The sequence below is a fragment of the Barbatula barbatula genome (genome assembly GCF_947034865.1).
Source record: "Barbatula barbatula genome assembly, chromosome: 17".
NCBI lineage: Eukaryota > Metazoa > Chordata > Actinopteri > Cypriniformes > Nemacheilidae > Barbatula > Barbatula barbatula.
Window position 1 is genome coordinate 9,784,909 of NC_136780.1, and position 18,745 is coordinate 9,803,653.

An 18,745-nucleotide genomic window follows, 5' to 3' on the forward strand; every position below is an offset into this window, starting at 1 on the left:
TCAAAAAGTAGAAATAACTATCAACAAGAACAAACACAAATGTATAACCGTACATTCGTGGCATTAACGGTTACTCTCCTCCAGCTGATTCTAATCAGACAGTTGATTTGCGTTGTATCATGGGAAATATGAGTGAGCGAGTAGATCGGATGTACACTGAAAATCACAATGCATTCTGGGTATAGTGAGCAAATCTAGGGAATGACTTGTTTACTCAGAATTCGGACAACAGTGCACCATATCGGAGATAGGGGGAGAATTCAGTCACAGCTTGTGTCTCTATGATCGATCTGCTGGCTGTTCATTCTCTCTTGAGCTTTATTTAATATGTCGGTTGTCTGATTGAAGCAAATGATGTTATGATTTTAGAAGCAGTCAGAGGATAGATGAACGATGAGCACATCTTAATGTCAGAGAGGAAGGATGAAATGATGATATTGAATGTGAAACTGTGCTGATTATGAATTGCCAGAAAATAGATACACAACAGTATAGAACTTTAAGCCGGTGTAATTTTATACTGACAGTCTTTTAATGTTTAATAAATAGCTGTTTCCGTCATTGGAAATATTCGAAAAAAAGTACATTTGTATCACCATCTTATGCATACTGTAGTTTACTGTAAAAATGTTTTGTGAAATAATCTAAATGCGCATTGTCTGTTCTTATAACTATGACATGTGTTTAATACTAACGTCTTGATGTGGAAATATCTCGATACAGCATATCAGACTGGGTGAATTGTTTTATTGCACGTGTTTAATAATGTCCCTCTTTGGCAGTCTGAGAGGAATGCAGAGAATGATACAGTTCCAGAATATCACTCGTCACTTTGCAGAACCTTCTAGAATGATGCTCTCAGGAAGACCTGGGCTGTCTCTCAGCTCCCGAGGTCATGAATCAGTATATCGTGTACAGGGTTCGAGCATCCTGGCTTACTTCACATTGGGACACTGTTCGCTTATTTTCCTGTTACTTGACTGTGTAAGCGCATTAATTTATTAACAGGCAAAACCGACATCTCTCTGACTTTATTTTTTAAATACATTTTTAGGGAACAGTTAGCGAATGAGACAGCCCTTAAAATGGAGGAGTTCTGTAACATGTAATAGAATCTTTGATCAAACCCATTCTGTATCCCATAAGAACCCCTAGGCAACAGCTATACTGTTACATGAAGACATAATTGTGTGTGTGTTACTCTGTAGATGTTCAGAAATGACCATTATCTATTCTATTGTCATTCTATTTTTTTAGATTTTTCTTTTTTTTCATTATTTCAGTATTGGCAATGACTGGTCACTGTAGACTCACTGTGTCTCTGAAGGTGAGTCTGGGTTGAAGTTGACTCTTGGCTACTGTTTGGTCTTGTGCTCCAAAAAGGCCGTAGGGTGTGAGTGAGTGAGTGAGTGAGCTCGCGTGAGCACGTTCAGGTTGTGTGGTTAGAGATTAACCCTTCTGTTAGAAGGCACAACTTTAGTGAGCCAGCCAGATTCTCCAGTCCTTCGCTGATAGTCAGTATCCCTATGCATTGTACTGTAAGCGCGTACAATGCAAGATACTTTATGACAAATAAATGACCCAAATGTACATTTTAAAGGGGTCATTCGACACGGCTAAAACGAATATTATTGTTTGCTTTAGATGTAATACAATGTGTATTGACGATTTAAGCTTTAAAGACGCTGTATTTTCCACATACCGGGCATGTTTGTATCTCCTCTTTGCTCGGCCTCTCTGAAACGCGCTCATCGCTCTGAAAAGCGAGGTGTGCTATGATTGGCCAGTTCACTAGTAGTGAGCGTAGTGATTGGTCGAATACTGCAAGGAAATGTAGCGCCTCTTACCATATTCGGAACATCAGGTTCCAAAACTACTGACAGGTGATAAAATGGCATCGATCTTTCCTTATCAATTCAAGCCCGAATCTGATCCAGAAAATGAAGATCAAGCCCATACAATTTTGCCAGCGTGACTCAAGCAGGATGTAATGGATTGGTTAAGAGTAATTGACTATTAACTGTCATGATTCCGCTATCATGTCATGTTTATTCTTGGTCTTGCAGCGGAGTCATGGCATAGCCTTAGGTTTTGTGTGAGAAAGACATGGCTTTGTTTTGATTCTGACATGCCATGTGCTTTCTCGTGTCTCGTCAGTGTTTCCCCGCCTTTTGTCTCGTTAGCCTTCCCATTAGTGTTTCATTACCTTCACCTGCCCCTTAGTAATTATCCTGTGTTTGTTCCCCTATTTAATGCCCTCTTGTCTATTGTCTTGTGCTCGTTCGTTGTACTTGTATGCCTGTACTTGTTAGCTTGTATGCCGTTCTTGTGCCTTGTACCCGTGAAACCAATAGTCAAGTCTAGTCTTAGTGTTTTGTAGTAGTCTTTTGTATTAGTTAGTCTTTGTGAGTGTTAGTTCTAGTCTGTTTTAGTTAAGTCCTCCTTCGGTTATTGTGTACTGTCTTTTTACCCCCTCGTGGGTTTTTGTTTTCTGTTTATATTAAAGCCTATTTGTTAACCCCTTCATCCCGCTGCCTGCGCTTGGGTTCTTCCTTCCACGATCCCTGACAGAACGAACGAGCCAGAACCGAACCCAGCAGGCAGCTATGGACAGTAACCAGCGCCACCTGAGATCTCGGCAAGCCCACCTCCTTTTCGGAATGCATCAGAGGGACTCCAGTGTGCTAGAGTATGCCCGGGACTTCCTGTTAGAGGCAGTGGAGACAGAGTTCAACGAGAAGGAGCTCAAGCTCATTTTTAACAGCGGCCTCGTTGAACCCCTCACCGCCAGGGAGACCCAGCTGCTGGAGCCTCTGGGGTTCCAGGATATGGTGAACTTCCTGGTCAACCGGGACGACTCCAGACCCTCACCTCCAGGTGGATCCCCCACACTGTCTTCAATCCCGGAGGGATGTACCCTGGGTATGATCACACTGGGGAGTTCAGCAACACCCGTCTCGTCACCTCCAGCTAGCTTTCGTGGTAGGCGCGGACGGAGGGAGTCGTGGGACTCGCCGTCCGACTCTTCCAGCACGGAGGCAGCCGGGTCCCCCACCCCTTTGCTGCCGGCCACATGTTCTGTGGGTCGGTCCAAGAAGAAGAAGCCTCGGAGGGGGCAACCGCCCAGTCCTGCTCTGGCGCAGGCGTCAAGTCTGGTGGTCCCGGTGGTCCCGTCAAGTCCGGTGTTCCCGTCAAGTCCGGTGGTCCCGTCAAGTCCGGTGGTCCCAAGTCCGGTGGTCCCGTCAAGTCCGGTGGTCCCAAGTCCGGTGGTCCCAAGTCCGGTGGTCCCAAGTCCGGTGGTCCCAAGTCCGGTGGTCCCAAGTCCGGTGGTCCCAAGTCCGGTGGTCCCAAGTCCGGTGGTCCCAAGTCCGGTGGTCCCAAGTCCGGTGGTCCCGCCTGCACCCACTCCAGTGTCAAGTCATGTTCCCCAGCCGGCCTTCCAGCCGGCGTCAAGTCATGTTCCCCAGCCGGCCCTCCAGCCGGCGTCAAGTCCTGCCCTGCCGGCCCTCCAGCCGGCGTCAAGTCCTGCCCTGCCGGCCCTCCAGCCGGCGTCAAGTCCTGCCCTGCCGGCCCTCCAGCCGGCGTCAAGTCCTGCCCTGCCGGCCCTCCAGCCGGCGTCAAGTCCTGCCCTGCCGGCCCTCCTGCCGGCGTCAAGTCCTGCCCTGCCGGCCTTCCTGCCGGCGTCAAGTCCTGCCCTGCCGGCCTTCCTGCCGGCGTCAAGTCCTGCCCTGCCGGGGACTTTGCGCTCTCGAGCGCCGCCCCCCAGGGTGTCCCCTGGGACTCCGCGCTTCCGAGCGCCAGGGACAAGAACTGTTCCCCCATGTCCCACTCCCTTTGGACTTCCCCCCATGAACTCGGGTGTCCCCCCCATGGACTCTAGTCAACCCCCCATGAACTTTGTTGTTCCCCCTCCCCCCCTCCCTTGTTTGTTATTTTTATTATGTCACCCCAACCCTTTTGTTATATACTCTTGTCTGCCCCTAATCTTGTTTACAATGTTTTGCTTTGTCTTGTCGTTGTCCCAGTCTGCCCTGTCTTGTCAGTCTACCCCTTGATGAACACCTGGAGGTGTTCATTTAAGGGGGGGCTTATGTCATGATTCCGCTATCATGTCATGTTTATTCTTGGTCTTGCAGCGGAGTCATGGCATAGCCTTAGGTTTTGTGTGAGAAAGACATGGCTTTGTTTTGATTCTGACATGCCATGTGCTTTCTCGTGTCTCGTCAGTGTTTCCCCGCCTTTTGTCTCGTTAGCCTTCCCATTAGTGTTTCATTACCTTCACCTGCCCCTTAGTAATTATCCTGTGTTTGTTCCCCTATTTAATGCCCTCTTGTCTATTGTCTTGTGCTCGTTCGTTGTACTTGTATGCCTGTACTTGTTAGCTTGTATGCCGTTCTTGTGCCTTGTACCCGTGAAACCAATAGTCAAGTCTAGTCTTAGTGTTTTGTAGTAGTCTTTTGTATTAGTTAGTCTTTGTGAGTGTTAGTTCTAGTCTGTTTTAGTTAAGTCCTCCTTCGGTTATTGTGTACTGTCTTTTTACCCCCCTCGTGGGTTTTTGTTTTCTGTTTATATTAAAGCCTATTTGTTAACCCCTTCATCCCGCTGCCTGCGCTTGGGTTCTTCCTTCCACGATCCCTGACAATTAACAAATAACCGTATACATCATAAAGAGTTTGTGTGAGACAAGGTCACATTACAGCAGGGAATGGTAACATAATAAATACCGCGAGTGCTTCGGCCCTTCTTGATCAACCAGTGTTACGCCATTATAAACACAACATTTGTTTCTTCTAGTTGGAACATAATTACTGATTATTAGGACTTATGTTGTTTGCATTTGCAGATCACACAAAGAAACAACAACATCAAACTGAACTCGCGTTAGTCCGTAACAAAGTCTTTTACAATGAAAATATACTTACAGGCGTAACAACGGGAATTGCCCCACTTTTTAACAAAAGCTTCCGTACATAGCCGGTCTTGATCTCTCCCAGATTCGTGAAGCAATCATCCGTGAAATGCGCTGCACACGCTTGAATATTTGGACTGTGCTTTTCTTGAACAGTATTGTACATAAAATGTAACCGATGAGTCTTCGCTTCTAGATAAAATGCATATTTTGTTCCGACACTTACATGTTTGCTATTTTACGTGTCTAATACATGCATGGGCCACTTATAACACGCCAAAGACAAAGAAAAACTATTTCCAGCGAATCACCCCTTTAATGTGGTCTCAGAACAGAAAGTTGATGACAAAGAGAGTATCATGGCAATTCAAGGGCATGCACCACCAACTTCAAGTTCTTCTAGAGAATGTAAACATTGAATTTCAGTGTTATTGTAAAACAATGTGCAGGTCATTCTGACATTGTGCTCAATGTTTACTCGTTCTACTGTATACAAGCTGAGCCTAATCAGAATGAATACTGGTCTAATCTTGTACAGTATAATGGGAGGGAATGAAGGCTTTGGTCTGTACATGTCTTTTACCTTTACTGTAGCTCCAGTTGTGTTCATCCGTACAAGCTCTACGTCACTCGCAAGCTTTGCTTAACTATTATTATTTTTGTTGTGTAATGTTTGAAAATACTAGTGCCAACAATCTGCATCTACATGAGTTAACAGAATTAAAATTTGGTTAATATGAGTCTATCAAAACTCACAAATACTCAGTTGTCAAATTATTTGCAGAAGTTGATATTTTTATTAAAGTACTGTGTGTATAGGATTCATTGTTTTATGTTTATGAATTCACACATTTTTTATTTATTTAATCTCTGACACAGGAATGTACAGTATACTGTAAGTGATACCGTTTGTTTTCACAAAGCCAGACAACAGATCGTATAGATGTGATCTATAATTTTCTCAGAGAATTTGTAGGTGTTTTCTGTAGGATAAAAAAGCAAGTTGGGACATGGAAATGTAAAAATAATGTGTGTGCTTTACCTTTGCCTGATATATGTAAGATCTTAGTCACATGGGTGGAAGATATAGATACCACTAGCAGGAATTTGCTATCATATCTAAATATGATAACTAAAAGCTTTTTAGTTTATCAGCTATTTTTTTATACATACTGAACCATACTGAGTATTATTGGACAAAGAAAAAGAGATTCCATCAATCGCAGAATTACAAGGTTGACTGATGTGTTTCATATCATGAGGCATGTTGTATCTAAAGTTCACAACATATATTGCCAACTTTTTAAAGTTTGGGATCAGAAAAAGGGTCTTTTGGCAGCATATACGGTATGTTTTTTTCTAAAGGGGCAACAAAAATGGTTGAATGCCAAAAACTTGTCAGTGATTTACTTTATTACAAAATGAACGTTTTAGACATTTCCTTATTCATTCAAATGTTATCAGTGAGTTAATAGTACAGCAAGTTGGAACAATATGGCAGCGGTTCAGTTTTGACCTAAACCAAAATAAATCTCTTACCCCATTTACCACATCACTTACATCCATAAGATCTTTTTCAGTGAGCCAGTATAGATTAGTATTCTTAAATTTGGCCTTCAGCCCCACATAAAGTAATTTAGCTGAGTGTCAAAAATGGGTTAAGTGAGTTTGAAGGGACAGTTCACCCGGAAATAAAACATCGCTCACCATTTATTCACCCTCATGTCGTTTAAAACTTGTATGTGACTCTTTTTTCTGTTGAACAAAATACCTTCTTTTGTGTTCTGCAAAGAAAGTCATACAGGTTTGAAAGGAAACGAGGGTGAGTTATCCCTTTAATAAGTTATTCATTAATATTGAGCTCTATTTCATCTAAGTTAGACATTAAAATTTCATTCTCTTTTAAATGTTTTATGTAAGACTGGTTTGTGTACTCTATTGATCAGTAGAGAGAGACTATATAACAATTCTATCAGCAATAACAGAAAACACACACACACAAGCTGTTATGACATAGAGATGCTGTAGTTAGACGTCTTCAGTTAAGCTTCTCAGTCAGGTTTTAACCCCCGAGCTCAGAGGGTTGTATTGGAAAAGAGGGGTTGTGTGTGGTCAGAAAGAAGCCAAAGCAAAAACTGCCCCCACTATACCCCTTAACCAGTTCAACGCCCCCATAAAGAATGGTTCAGCGCATTCCCTCAGCCTGGAGACGGGCTGCCCCCTTTCACGAACTGGCTTTTAAGAGTGACAGCTGAATTTGAATGAGAATCGCTCTCCATTCATCCCATTGCTGTGGTGACGGGGCGGGGGAATGGTTCCTTGTTCGCTCTGATTGGCTTATGCCGCTATTTTTTGTCCGAAAAGGCCAGTTGCGCTTGTGAAGTTTTTTCTGTGCTTAACTTTCCACACTCAGGCTCAATTTTATACACACTGGGTCTCACACAAGGTCTTCCCTGCACGGAGGGATTTAATCAACTTTGTTGCGTGAGTACAATATCTCTTCTATTGTCAATATAATCTTTTTGATAAAGACTCAGAGACCCGGTCAGGTAGTATATACAGATGTTGACGATGCACTGGCTTTATTTTCTGCTTTGCCAGGCGGCTTTGACTTTTGACTATTCTTATATCCTAGTTATGCCTTTTATCTGTATCTTTTTTCATCTTCTTTGATTTGACAGTATCATGTTGTGTTCTTTAATATCTATGAGGGTTGATCACTGAATGCCCTGTGATGTCCTATCAAGGCTGATTTTAGAGACTGAATAACATTTACTGTTACAGAAACGTTTCGAATTGCATTGTAGAATACCAAAAAATAAAGTGTTTAGTAATGTCACATAAAATATTAACTGGTTTGGTTCAAGTTAAGAGGATGGTTTAATATAAATCTAAAACATAGCAAATGCACCTTTTGCTTTACATTTCCTGTGCATGTGCCATATAATTGTGAAAATCACAGTTGGTATGAACTTACTTTATTTGAGATGCTGTTTTTATGATAAGCCATTATCAATGGTTTGAAGTAATAGTTCTCTGTTGTATTAATAAGTGAAATAAGCTGCTCTTTGTTGTAGTGAAGTGAGTACAAGAGGATTTTGTGGCAGTGAAATGTTGAGTGGTGTTGGTACTGAAGTACTGGAGGCTGTGTGGGAAACTGGGGCTTATGGCATTGTGTGCTATAGCTGACCTGTCAGTCCTCTCACCAGCAGCCAGGGGCCCAGTGCTCCTCTCGTGAGCTCACATGCTCAGCATCCCCTCAGATAAAAGCAGCCCTCAACACACATCCTCATGTCTTTAGTGAAATGTAGTGAATTCTCCAGTTAATTCTTTTTTTATTGTTTGCCTTTTATCTCTTCAAGCTTCAATTGTGTAGTTTGTCTTTGATTCGACTATAGAGTGGCTATGTGGGAATGATGTGTAGAAATTTACTGTCAGAATAGCACCGCATATGAAATGGTGACCCCGATTTGACCTCTTAAGCATTCAACAAATTTGCATATCGCTGCTGTCCCTCTGAAACCTTGTATCTCCATATTTTGTGGGGTTATTATTATAATAATACAAATTATTATTATTAATTATTATTAGTCATGCATATTTGTCACTGAGTTTTGCAAATCTAATGATTTTTGCTGTATTTAAAAGCTAAACCAATTCAATATTTTACATAGGATATATGAAATACTATGTACTCAAAGCACTTTACATGGAAGGGGGAATACATGCATAACTAAGCGAGATAAGAAAATCAATAATCAATAAAATACAAGATCTCTCTGTCAAGGTTTATTCTGCGAAACCAACTGACTGTCTGTTTTCACTTCCTCATAGTTTTAGTATTATTCAATCTGTATGATTATGATGTATTTTTCCAAACATTTCTTGTTGTATTTCAGGTCTCTGGATATCAGCTGTTCATGTGAGAACCAGTGATGATGACCAGATATTTCAGTATCCTCATTCTAGGTAAGCCACAGATTCAATTCAGCACATTAAATCAAACATGGTGGTCATTTTCACTCTGCCTTCCAGACATCAGACAGAAAGTCTGGATCATAAAACGACCGATGAGAACTCTGATAATCCATCGCGATTATCAAAATCAGAATCTCCAGCGAGATGAACACGCAGGGTATAAGCCTCTTAAAGAGAGTGAAGTTCAAAACACACAGACCCCCACCTGTTCCCTCACGCGGGAGGTCTTTCATGGTAGCTCCAACGAGAGTCCTTTTCAACACGAAACAATCTAGAGTTAAACAACAAAAACATGACCAGCCTGTTACCCCTCTCTCTTCTGTAGCATCTGGACCTATCCTTTCTCCTATTTAACTCACTCAAGAGCAACAAATCAGAGGCATTGTGTTTGCCGCTTTGTGTGTCATAATGAAACCATACACCTGGACCAAACGCTGCTCAACAAGCGTGGAAAGGTTCCTTCAGCGCTTGGGGATGACAAATAGCTGTGACGGCCACCCTAAACAAGCTCGCCCATGGGACACATTCGCTAAAACGATTCAGCGCACAGTGTTTGGCCATGTTAGTGCCGCTATAAGATTTGCATATTTGTTTTAGTGAATTGTGTTCTAAAACAATGCAAATAAACAACACAGTCATAAAACCCAATTCGCTCAAAGAGAATTTTGTGTTAGGGTGATCAGAAATGTGAGGATGTTCTCTGCCTTTGACTTTTTCTGTCTCATGGCATGTCACCTATATTGTTTACTTTCACATTACTTTCACTCACAGTCGTAATGTGATAATCTGCTATTTCCCAAACACAGCATAAGTATTAAATCTCTCCCAAGGGGGCTGTGTAAAGGTGAACAGAGACAGCTGAAAGAAGATTCTGAATTTCACGCTTCTGATTTGCGGTGCAGAAGTTTCTGAATGAATGAAGAGACTTTGAGAATTCGAAATTTATACAAAACCCTGTGGTGACGTATTGTATGAACAGACATCAGAAAAATTTGAATGTAAGGGCCGATTCACATTTCGTGTCTAAAAGTTGAAATATTTTCATCTCGATGCGGCGCCGACGCACGGCATGCGCATCGCGACCGCATCTGTCCCTATTTGTGCGCACCTGCCGTGTGTCTACATTAAACAATACTAACTTGCGCGCGCAAAAGACGCAAAATGTCAATCGCCCCTAAGACATTTAAATTCAACCAAATCCAGATTGATGATTTTGTGTGTATGTGTGTTTAATCGAGCCTGACGCAGAAAGTAAAAAAGTTCATTAGCATCTCTGCGGGCACACTGCAGACCAAGGGTGTGCGCCTCACAAAGATTGGAATGAAAACAGGGCTGTCGATGGCCATTAGTTGTGACATGGGGGTGAACAGGTTCAGTCTGTCCTATTAATCTCACTGTAGCGCAGTGTAATTATTAATGCTTTAGATCCGGATCCTTATGCAGTCAATCATCACTCTTTTATCCAGACGAATTACTGAGTTAAATTACTACACTTAAAAGATTAAAATAATGGAAAATTGAATGGAAATTAACAAATCCCGTTGAGCTGTCTGAGCATCATAATGTAGGTGCACCGCTGTTCGATACAACAAAAGTATGCTTCCTTTTCAGTAAAGATGTTAAAGATGTAAGGATGTGAACATTTCAGTTCAGTGACTTGTGATATTGGGATGCCGATGTAGAGGGTGAGAAAGTGTCAACTGTGTTTTTGGAATAACAGAGCAGAGGTTTATGGATGGATCTGGGACAGACTATAGTCCCAGACACACCTGTTCGGATATTGATATTGAAGATCTAAGGAATGTGAAATGGGCAATTCCATGCAAATGTCAACCTTAAAGGGATACTTCACCCAAAAATAAAATCCTTTGATTTGTTCCAAATCTGTATAAATTTCTTTGTTCTGATGAAAGAATGGTTATAATCAGACAGATTTTGCCCCCTATTGACTACCATAGTAGGAAAAAATACAATGGTAGTCAAAGCGCCCCAGAACTGTTTGCTGTCTACATTCTTCAAAATGTCTTCTTTTGTGTTCAACAGAACAAAAAATGCTAAAGTAATGTTTCAAAGAGGCAAGATCTGTTATGAGTTGTCTTCCCAATATTTTTCTCTGTGTTCATCAGAACAGACTTGAATTTGAGCAAATGATGGCAGAATTTAAATTTTTGGGTGAAGCATCCCTTTCAGTAAGTGGCTTTCACCGTGTATAAATATAAACTTGTTGTTGTTGTTGTTTTAAAGTATAGTTTTCCAAAGTCTGGTAAGTGAATTGTCACATATTAGAATTGTCATATTCATAACGGTAAATATTCCACATAGATAATGTTCTGTAAACAGCCATCCCTTTGTTGGGTATTATTGCTTCTGGTTTGTTCATTTTAATCCTACAAAGTATGTTGTCTCTCAAAAACGTATGTGCTTTTTGTCACATCCACAATGCATGGATTTTTCTCTCTTTTTAAATAGAAAACTCGTGCATAGACTGATATTTTTTCCGATGTCTGGACTGTATTATCAGGGCTTTAGTCAAATATAAACAGATGATTTGGTATATTGCTTATGAATACATTCTCTGAAAATGTATATTTTATCTTTTGACTGATATTGTCACATCCACAATGCTGGAATTGCCCTATTCTGAATATGTTTTATTAATCTGAAGTGTGACCGTGTGTGATATTCTAGATATTATTTGTGTCGTGAGTGTGGGTGGCACGGACAGAGAACCCAAGTGCTGACAGGCCTGAATCAAAACAATGATTTAAGTGCACAAAAAAAACAAAACAAAATCCCACAAGGGGGTAAAGCAACAAGGACAGAGGGAATAATATTCAAGGAAACGAGGAGGCGGGGATAGAGACAAGACCGGAGAGAGCACATGACATGCCAAAACAACAATGCCGTGTCTCTCAAACGCTAAACACGTGGGTCTATCATGATCCTTCTACAAGACTAAGAAAATATGACCAGACGAGGCAGAATCATGACAATTTGTCTTTCGACACCTTGTTTCTGTCAGTCCAAAAGCAGTGTTTAACATTTACTGTAGCCAGTGCATGAGTGGAATGTTGTGGAAATGATAACAGCCTCCACCAAGTGACTTTTTAAAAACCTATTGAAGATGTGGCTTTGAAAACCTTTATTTTTATTTTAAGGCCCCAGTAAAAAGCATGCCAAAACAACTATATGGACACATTTTAATTGGTTTGGAATGACATGAGGGTACGTAAATGATAACATCATTCAATTGCTAATTCTGACAACACGGACTGAAGAAAGTTATTTTGCACATGTTTTATCCGGATCTGTAAGCTTATAACTCAATGTGGGTCAGAGAGACTATTTGTTAATGATATGATCGAGGTGTGTGTGTTTACATTGCATATAATGGAATGTAACACTCTGGCCTACATTGCATATATACAACATCTATAGGTCTGCAAGCTTTAAGATGAAATCTTAAACCTTCTGGGGCCATGTACACAAGCACTGTATTCTACCATTATGGGCTGAATTTATATATAGAAGTGATCTAGCGATAGTGATTCTGTTTAGTTTCAAACAAAAATCTCTACCATGTTTTGTCTGTGCCTGCATGTTCAATATCTGATTTTAAATCACATTCCATTGAAGGGGTTCACAGTTTGACTGAGGTTTTTCTAAATTTATTATTTCTCCTTATTATATCATGGCTCTCTGGAATACTTGATTCTGATTGGTCAGTTGGGACTTTGAGTGTATTTGTGTTTCCTGTGAAGGCTGGTAAGTTGTGTATTTGACTTTATCTCATCACCCCACTGGGTCTGAAGTAAATAACGTTGTTTGGAGTTGATGGCAGGAAACAGCAGCTTCTTCTGCAGCAGTCTCAGCTGCGTTGTGACGGGCATTGCGGCTTGTGGGGGCTTGTCCTTGACTTTAGGAATGCCATTCCTTAGCTACAGATGAACATTTTGTAAGAGCACGTGTCAGATGCTTTTACACCTGGAATTTTTCGCCTAATGAATGACATTTTCTTGGCGTGCCATACCTGTGTTCTATTACCCATCTGTCAGTGCAGTCAGAGACACTGTTGTTAGTGTGCAGGTTCAGACAACCTAACTGAGCAGATGTTTATTCTTGTTTACAATTTGTTATATATTTAGTTATTTTACATTTGGAATTGCAGCCCTTGAACCGAATAAAATTGCACTGAGATGAGTGAGATCTGTTTGGTTACAAGGAAATTTATAAATGTTTTTGACAATCTGAGGGTAGGGTATTCTGAGTAAAAGTTAAACAGAATTTTAAATGTTGGGTGAACTATCCCTTTAATAGCATTCAACTAATCTCAAAACATTTATAAAAAAGGGAATCAGCCCCCTGCATTTGATTTGCATCACTTTATTTTATTGAAAATGATGTCTGCCTCCCCGTCTTTCTCCATTTTTCTCTTAGTTTTTCCCAGATTTGTTTTGACAAATTGTGAGAGAACACACCGTCTCACAGTCTCATTTTCGTGGTTGCCAGTCAGAACATGAGAAGTCACAAAGATAATGTGTTAAACATATCCTTGACCCCAGGGAAGCTGTTAGGAGGGATACATCAGTGTCGAGTCTCGTAAGGCAGAAAACAGTTTGTGTAGACATGGGATTTACTGGTGTGTGTGGGGCCTGTAAAGAAGAACCACAGTCTATCCTTATGAAAGTTCTTCAGACTCCCGTCTTGTAATTATAAACATAACAGATGTGTCAAAAACAAGTGAGATGGATGAAGTGAATGAAAGGGATGCATGGGAATCCCCGTGGCAAAGATATTGCTCAGTGCTTGCTCTTTCAGAGCTAAACGTTATTTACAGTAAGTTATTTCAGTGTCTAGGTTGGTCCAAGTGTCCTTGGAAGAAATAAACAGACACAAATGAGACATTTATTGACACATAGTAAAAGTATAGTATAGATAGTGTAAACTCAACTGTATTTTTCTTACCATCCCATCATTGAGCTGCTCATTGTCAGATCCTCACGTTTAGATAGTCACGCCAGTTTCACCCTGTTCACAGCCTATAGCATGACTGTTTACTCAGGGTGAGTCGGATGTATGCCGACCCACATTCCAAAGATCACAGTTTTTATTCTGTTAAGTGTAATTGTACAGTATGTGAGTTTTAACCATACTTTATTCAGGTACACATACTTTATAGCACATACATTTATGTTGTCTAATGGAATTTATGTCATATGTTTTTTACTGCATTTAATTGATATGCGATCTGTTTCGGTTTCACAAACAAGGCATAAGCCTATTCCATATGCGATAAAGCAAAATACAAAAATATCAAAATATATAACTTTTGTTGTGAATTCTTCACTGTATGTTGCATTGTATGTAAAGCAAGTAGTGTTTCCAACACATTCACATTAAGCATAACTGCAGCGGTCGATAATATAAACACCAGTTCCAGTGGGGCGATCCCCAACATCTTTGTTTTTCCTTTTAAACGACTTAAACGTCTGTGTTTTATACATGTTCACATAAATTCGTCAAATTTACGGAAAATGATTGTCAACTTTAACATCAGACTATTTAATAATTTAAAATGTACAGTGTGTTTTCCATTTCCTGAAAAACAGTGAATTTGGATGTCCGGAAGGACAGCAACAATATAGCCCAGGACTATAGCTGATCCATTTGCTTTGTGATTTCAGTTGACGCTTTATAAGTACGCTGTACTTTTTCTCATTACCTCTTATTATTCCTGACTTAATAGAGATTATTGAATTCTTATTAAAAATCAGTGGTGTCTGGAAAATTCCATTGGGAGAAGACCACCCGTAAAGAAGCCAATAACCCCCTATCTTGATAATAAAGCATAAGGATCCATACAAATGAATGTATATCCTGTGGCCTAGTGCCAGTTGACAATGTTATAATACTATAAAAACACACTTATATATCTGACATAATGAACTGTGTGGGTTAAGAAAGCCAAAAGCAGTGCATTTTGAGCCCTGTAGAGGCAACCACGTGGAACAAAGCCAGTTATTTTGCGCCTCAATGGGAAACAAAAAACTCTGGCTTTGATTGTGCCGCCCGGGTGCGACCGTGAACCACGTGAGGTCATCAAACAGAAGAAGCCGCGCAGGTTGCATGCCAGACTGTGATGTGTGGTGTTTAAATACATGTATTTGTTTGGCTTTTGTACTGTATAATCTTAAAGAGGATAAAAGTTCAATTGCATTCAGCTGTTCTTTGAGAACACAGTGACTTCTTTTCTTAATAACTTCCTGTCTGTGCTCTCTCAAGTTCTTTCAGTGGTGGCTCAGGATCTCCCCTCAGCCCCACATGGCTGCATGGACGGTAGCTGTTACCCGGCAACAGGGAATCTTCTGATTGGTCGAGCTATTAACCTGACTGCCACCTCCACCTGTGGTCTGGATGGACCCGTGCAATACTGCATCGTCAGTCATCTTCAGGTAACTTCATCCAGTTTGTTCATTGCTCGAAACGCATCCATTCTTCAAATCAAAATCTTTTCTTTGGCCCTCTTTTGTCCTTTACATAGACACAAATCCGTGTAATTGATGTCGTGATCTCATGCAGTGTAAACAGTTTTGGTTCTGCTCTCTGCCTCTGCATGCATGGCCTTGCCTTGCAGTTAGTGTTAATGGAAATGATATGTCATGGTGATGGATGTGCACGTGGCACCATTAAATCACTTTTTTTTAAACACAAGAAATACATTTGTAGACATGAAAACGAGAAAGTAGTATTCATACATTATATAACTTTAATGCACACTATGGTTAGCGGGAACAATGTTGGTAAAACTTGAGGCAAATGTTTACAGCCTTCTCTCTTGCACGTGTCTCTACTTTGCCACACCTCTTTCACTGCTCGATACATGGGTGAGCTCAAAAATTCTACCTCTGTTTGCTTTTCTCTTTATCCTGAAATGTCCCTCCCTTTTCCCCCAGTTTTGCAAATCTTGTTTTCTCATCATAAGATGCACGTGATGAACTCTATGTATGTTTGATGTTTTATGTCTATAAATGTCTGTTCAAAATTCTCTGTTAAAAATAAAAACATATCGTACCCATCATTAAGGAATTTTCGAATCATAAAACTGACACAGAGATGATTTAACTGCTTGTAGCACATCCTAAACATTGAGTTACACCCATTTTGTCCTCAGCGCAGGTGTAACCTGTCAGCACCAGTCAATTTATTTGTCAGGAAGAGTGTGTGCTGAGTTCCCTGTGTTTCCGTTTGTATTGTGATGCATTCATCACGGACTGTTGGGTTTAATAAACAGCTTGTTTGTTATTTAGTGAAACTTGGTAAGGCAGTTACTGTTGAATTTTAAGGGGGGACAAAAGTGTTTCAGTTCAGTCCAATAGGCTCCAAACTCTTTACTCATTTCCTACACATAGGGAAACATTTTGAGACCAAAATCAGTTTCTTCTGATTTTAAAATGTACTATTTATACGTGTTTAGGTAGATTTATCGTTTTTGTTTAATTCTGTGAACTACTAACAATATTTCTAGCAAATCTTTATTAAAAGTGTTCTTTCTATTTGCATTTATTTGCAGAAAATGGAAACTGGAGAAACAGATCAAAATCAGACCTCAAATTCTGCTCAAATTCAAGTTAAAAAATTTTAAGCACTACAACAGTAATATTTGTACATGTATTTAGGAAAAGTTAACAATTATTTTTTATGTGATACATTTTGATCACAGTTTTCACATCTTTTCGTGCTGTCAATCTTTCACATTGCTGTTGGATGACTTTTTGTCACTCCTGAGGTTTGGTTTTGTTGAAATTCGACAGACACGGAACTGGAATGGCCACAATTCATCTAGGAATGATCATTAAGTGAACATTTGCAATGATCTCGCGGCATGTATTTGGAATCTGTGACTGACCGATTTGCTTGCACAGGATCTTGTTAATTGTGGTAGGTAAAGGTATTTACAATGTGTTTTTGCAGGGACCCCAGCATAGAATTCCTCTAGTTCATAATCAGGTAATCCTATTGTTGGCAGCTTCCATTGAGACTTCTGCAGTAATACATGTATACATCCATCTCCTGCCAAAGCTGTGAAGACCTTGCTTTAGATAAAAGCGTATTTTGAACGAACAAATGTTAGTGAAGGTTAATGTAACAATATGAAACAGATACTGATGCTGTACTTTGCGGTGACATTTTCAAACGTGCTTCAGGAACACACGTGTCTCTTTGTTTTTAGCCGGGCCTTTGCAGGAGACTTTGTTGCCCTTGACAACAACCCAGCCTAGACAAAGTGTTTTGGATTTCCTCCATGCTAAATCTCATGTTCTGACCTGAATCCAGGAGGCCTGTCCCCCCCCCACTTCTCCTCCTCCTCCCCGGTTCCCTTCGTTCTGTTGAAACATTTGCCCAGGCTATGACCCAGATTTTTTTGTATCTTTTGGCAGTTACCTGAGCCACCAACACCAACTTTGAGTTAGTCATTCAATCTTTTTTTGTAAAACCGTGCATTATGTTTCCCCCCCTCTCTCTCTCTCTCTCTCTCTCTCTCTCTCTCTCGCTCTCTCTCTCTCTCTTTCTCTCACTCTCTCTCTCTATCTCTGACTCTTTGTAGGAGTCAGATAAATGCTTTATATGTGACTCTATGGAGCCATACGACCCGTATTATCGCAAAAACAGCCACCCGGTGGAGAACGTCATCTACCAGACAGACAGCAGAGGAGATTTCACCTGGTGGCAGTCTATAAATGGTGTGTAATATGGAGTGAATGGAGACATACCTCTGTTCCTGAAGTCGATGGAATAGAATACTTTTATTGTCATTGTACAGCTGTATAACATCATTTTAATCTCCCTCTTTTGTATGCATAATAACTAACGTAGGCACATATGCACATACGTTATACTTACATAAATGTAAATCTGCTTTTCTATTGGGACATTGTTTTGATGAGATTGTTCATTCATTTGTATGCAGGTGAGGAGAAAGTCAGTATCAGACTGAATCTCGAGGCAGAGTTCCACTTTACTCATCTCATCATGAAGTTTAAGGTATGGGATGAGTTTAAGGAATGCATTTCAAGGGTCTCATTTCAAATTTCAATCACAACACTAATATCAGTAACAGATGTCAACTTTTTCCTCTTACATGTCCACAGACATTCAGGCCCGCTGCCATGTTGATTGAACGCTCTGCTGATTTTGGCCGCACGTGGAGGCCGTATCGCTACTTTGCCTACAACTGCACCAAGACTTTCCCCTCAGTCCCCGCCCACTCCCTTCACTTTATTGATGAGGTCATCTGCGAGGAGCGTTACTCTGACATTGAGCCCTCAACTGAGGGAGAGGTGAGCTGCTGATGTTTAAACATACATTTCAGTATATGTATTCTTTAATAGTCACACTTATACTGGAGATTTTTTTTTTAGGTCATTTACAAAGTGCTTGATCCGGCAATCCATGTCAAAGATCCATACAGTCTTGAGATTCAAGGTTAGTGTGGTACTACATCTCATCAAAGCATCTTTAACAGGGGTTCTCAGTCTATTTGACTCCAAGGTCCCCCATTGTATTTAACAATATTCGAAGGCCCTCTTCCACTCACAAAAACTCAAAATTGCTACCCAAGAAAATAATTTCAAGCTTTATTTATGTTATTTTTTGCTCCTTTCTTTGTGAAAAACAGGTCATTGTGTCACAGAATTTCAAATGAAACTCTTTCTGTGAACCAAAAAGTGACAGATCTGCTACACACCAGTAATTTGGTTCCTAATATTTAAATTTTATTCACTTAATATGTAAAATAATCCATAAATGTGCTGCCACGTGGATAGTGACTAGTTTTGCCATACTGGACAAACATCTTAT

General features: G+C 40.5%; 1 protein-coding gene across 2 annotated transcripts in view; it reads left to right on the forward strand.

Moving 5' to 3' along the window:
* lamb2l (laminin, beta 2-like) overlaps window positions 1-18,745 on the forward strand; it is a 38,136-nt gene that overhangs the window by 2,118 nt on the left and 17,273 nt on the right. The window contains exons 1-7 of one of the 2 annotated variants that reach the window (XM_079478597.1): window positions 7,317-7,393; window positions 8,809-8,878; window positions 15,170-15,339; window positions 17,493-17,628; window positions 17,856-17,929; window positions 18,037-18,225; window positions 18,307-18,370. In XM_079478597.1, coding sequence (XP_079334723.1) covers window positions 8,845-8,878; window positions 15,170-15,339; window positions 17,493-17,628; window positions 17,856-17,929; window positions 18,037-18,225; window positions 18,307-18,370 — 667 coding nt within the window. In that variant the 5' untranslated portion in view covers window positions 7,317-7,393; window positions 8,809-8,844. Of the gene's footprint in view, window positions 1-7,316; window positions 7,394-8,808; window positions 8,879-15,169; window positions 15,340-17,492; window positions 17,629-17,855; window positions 17,930-18,036; window positions 18,226-18,306; window positions 18,371-18,745 lie in introns of those variants that run through there. The other variant, XM_079478596.1, reaches the window with a different exon arrangement.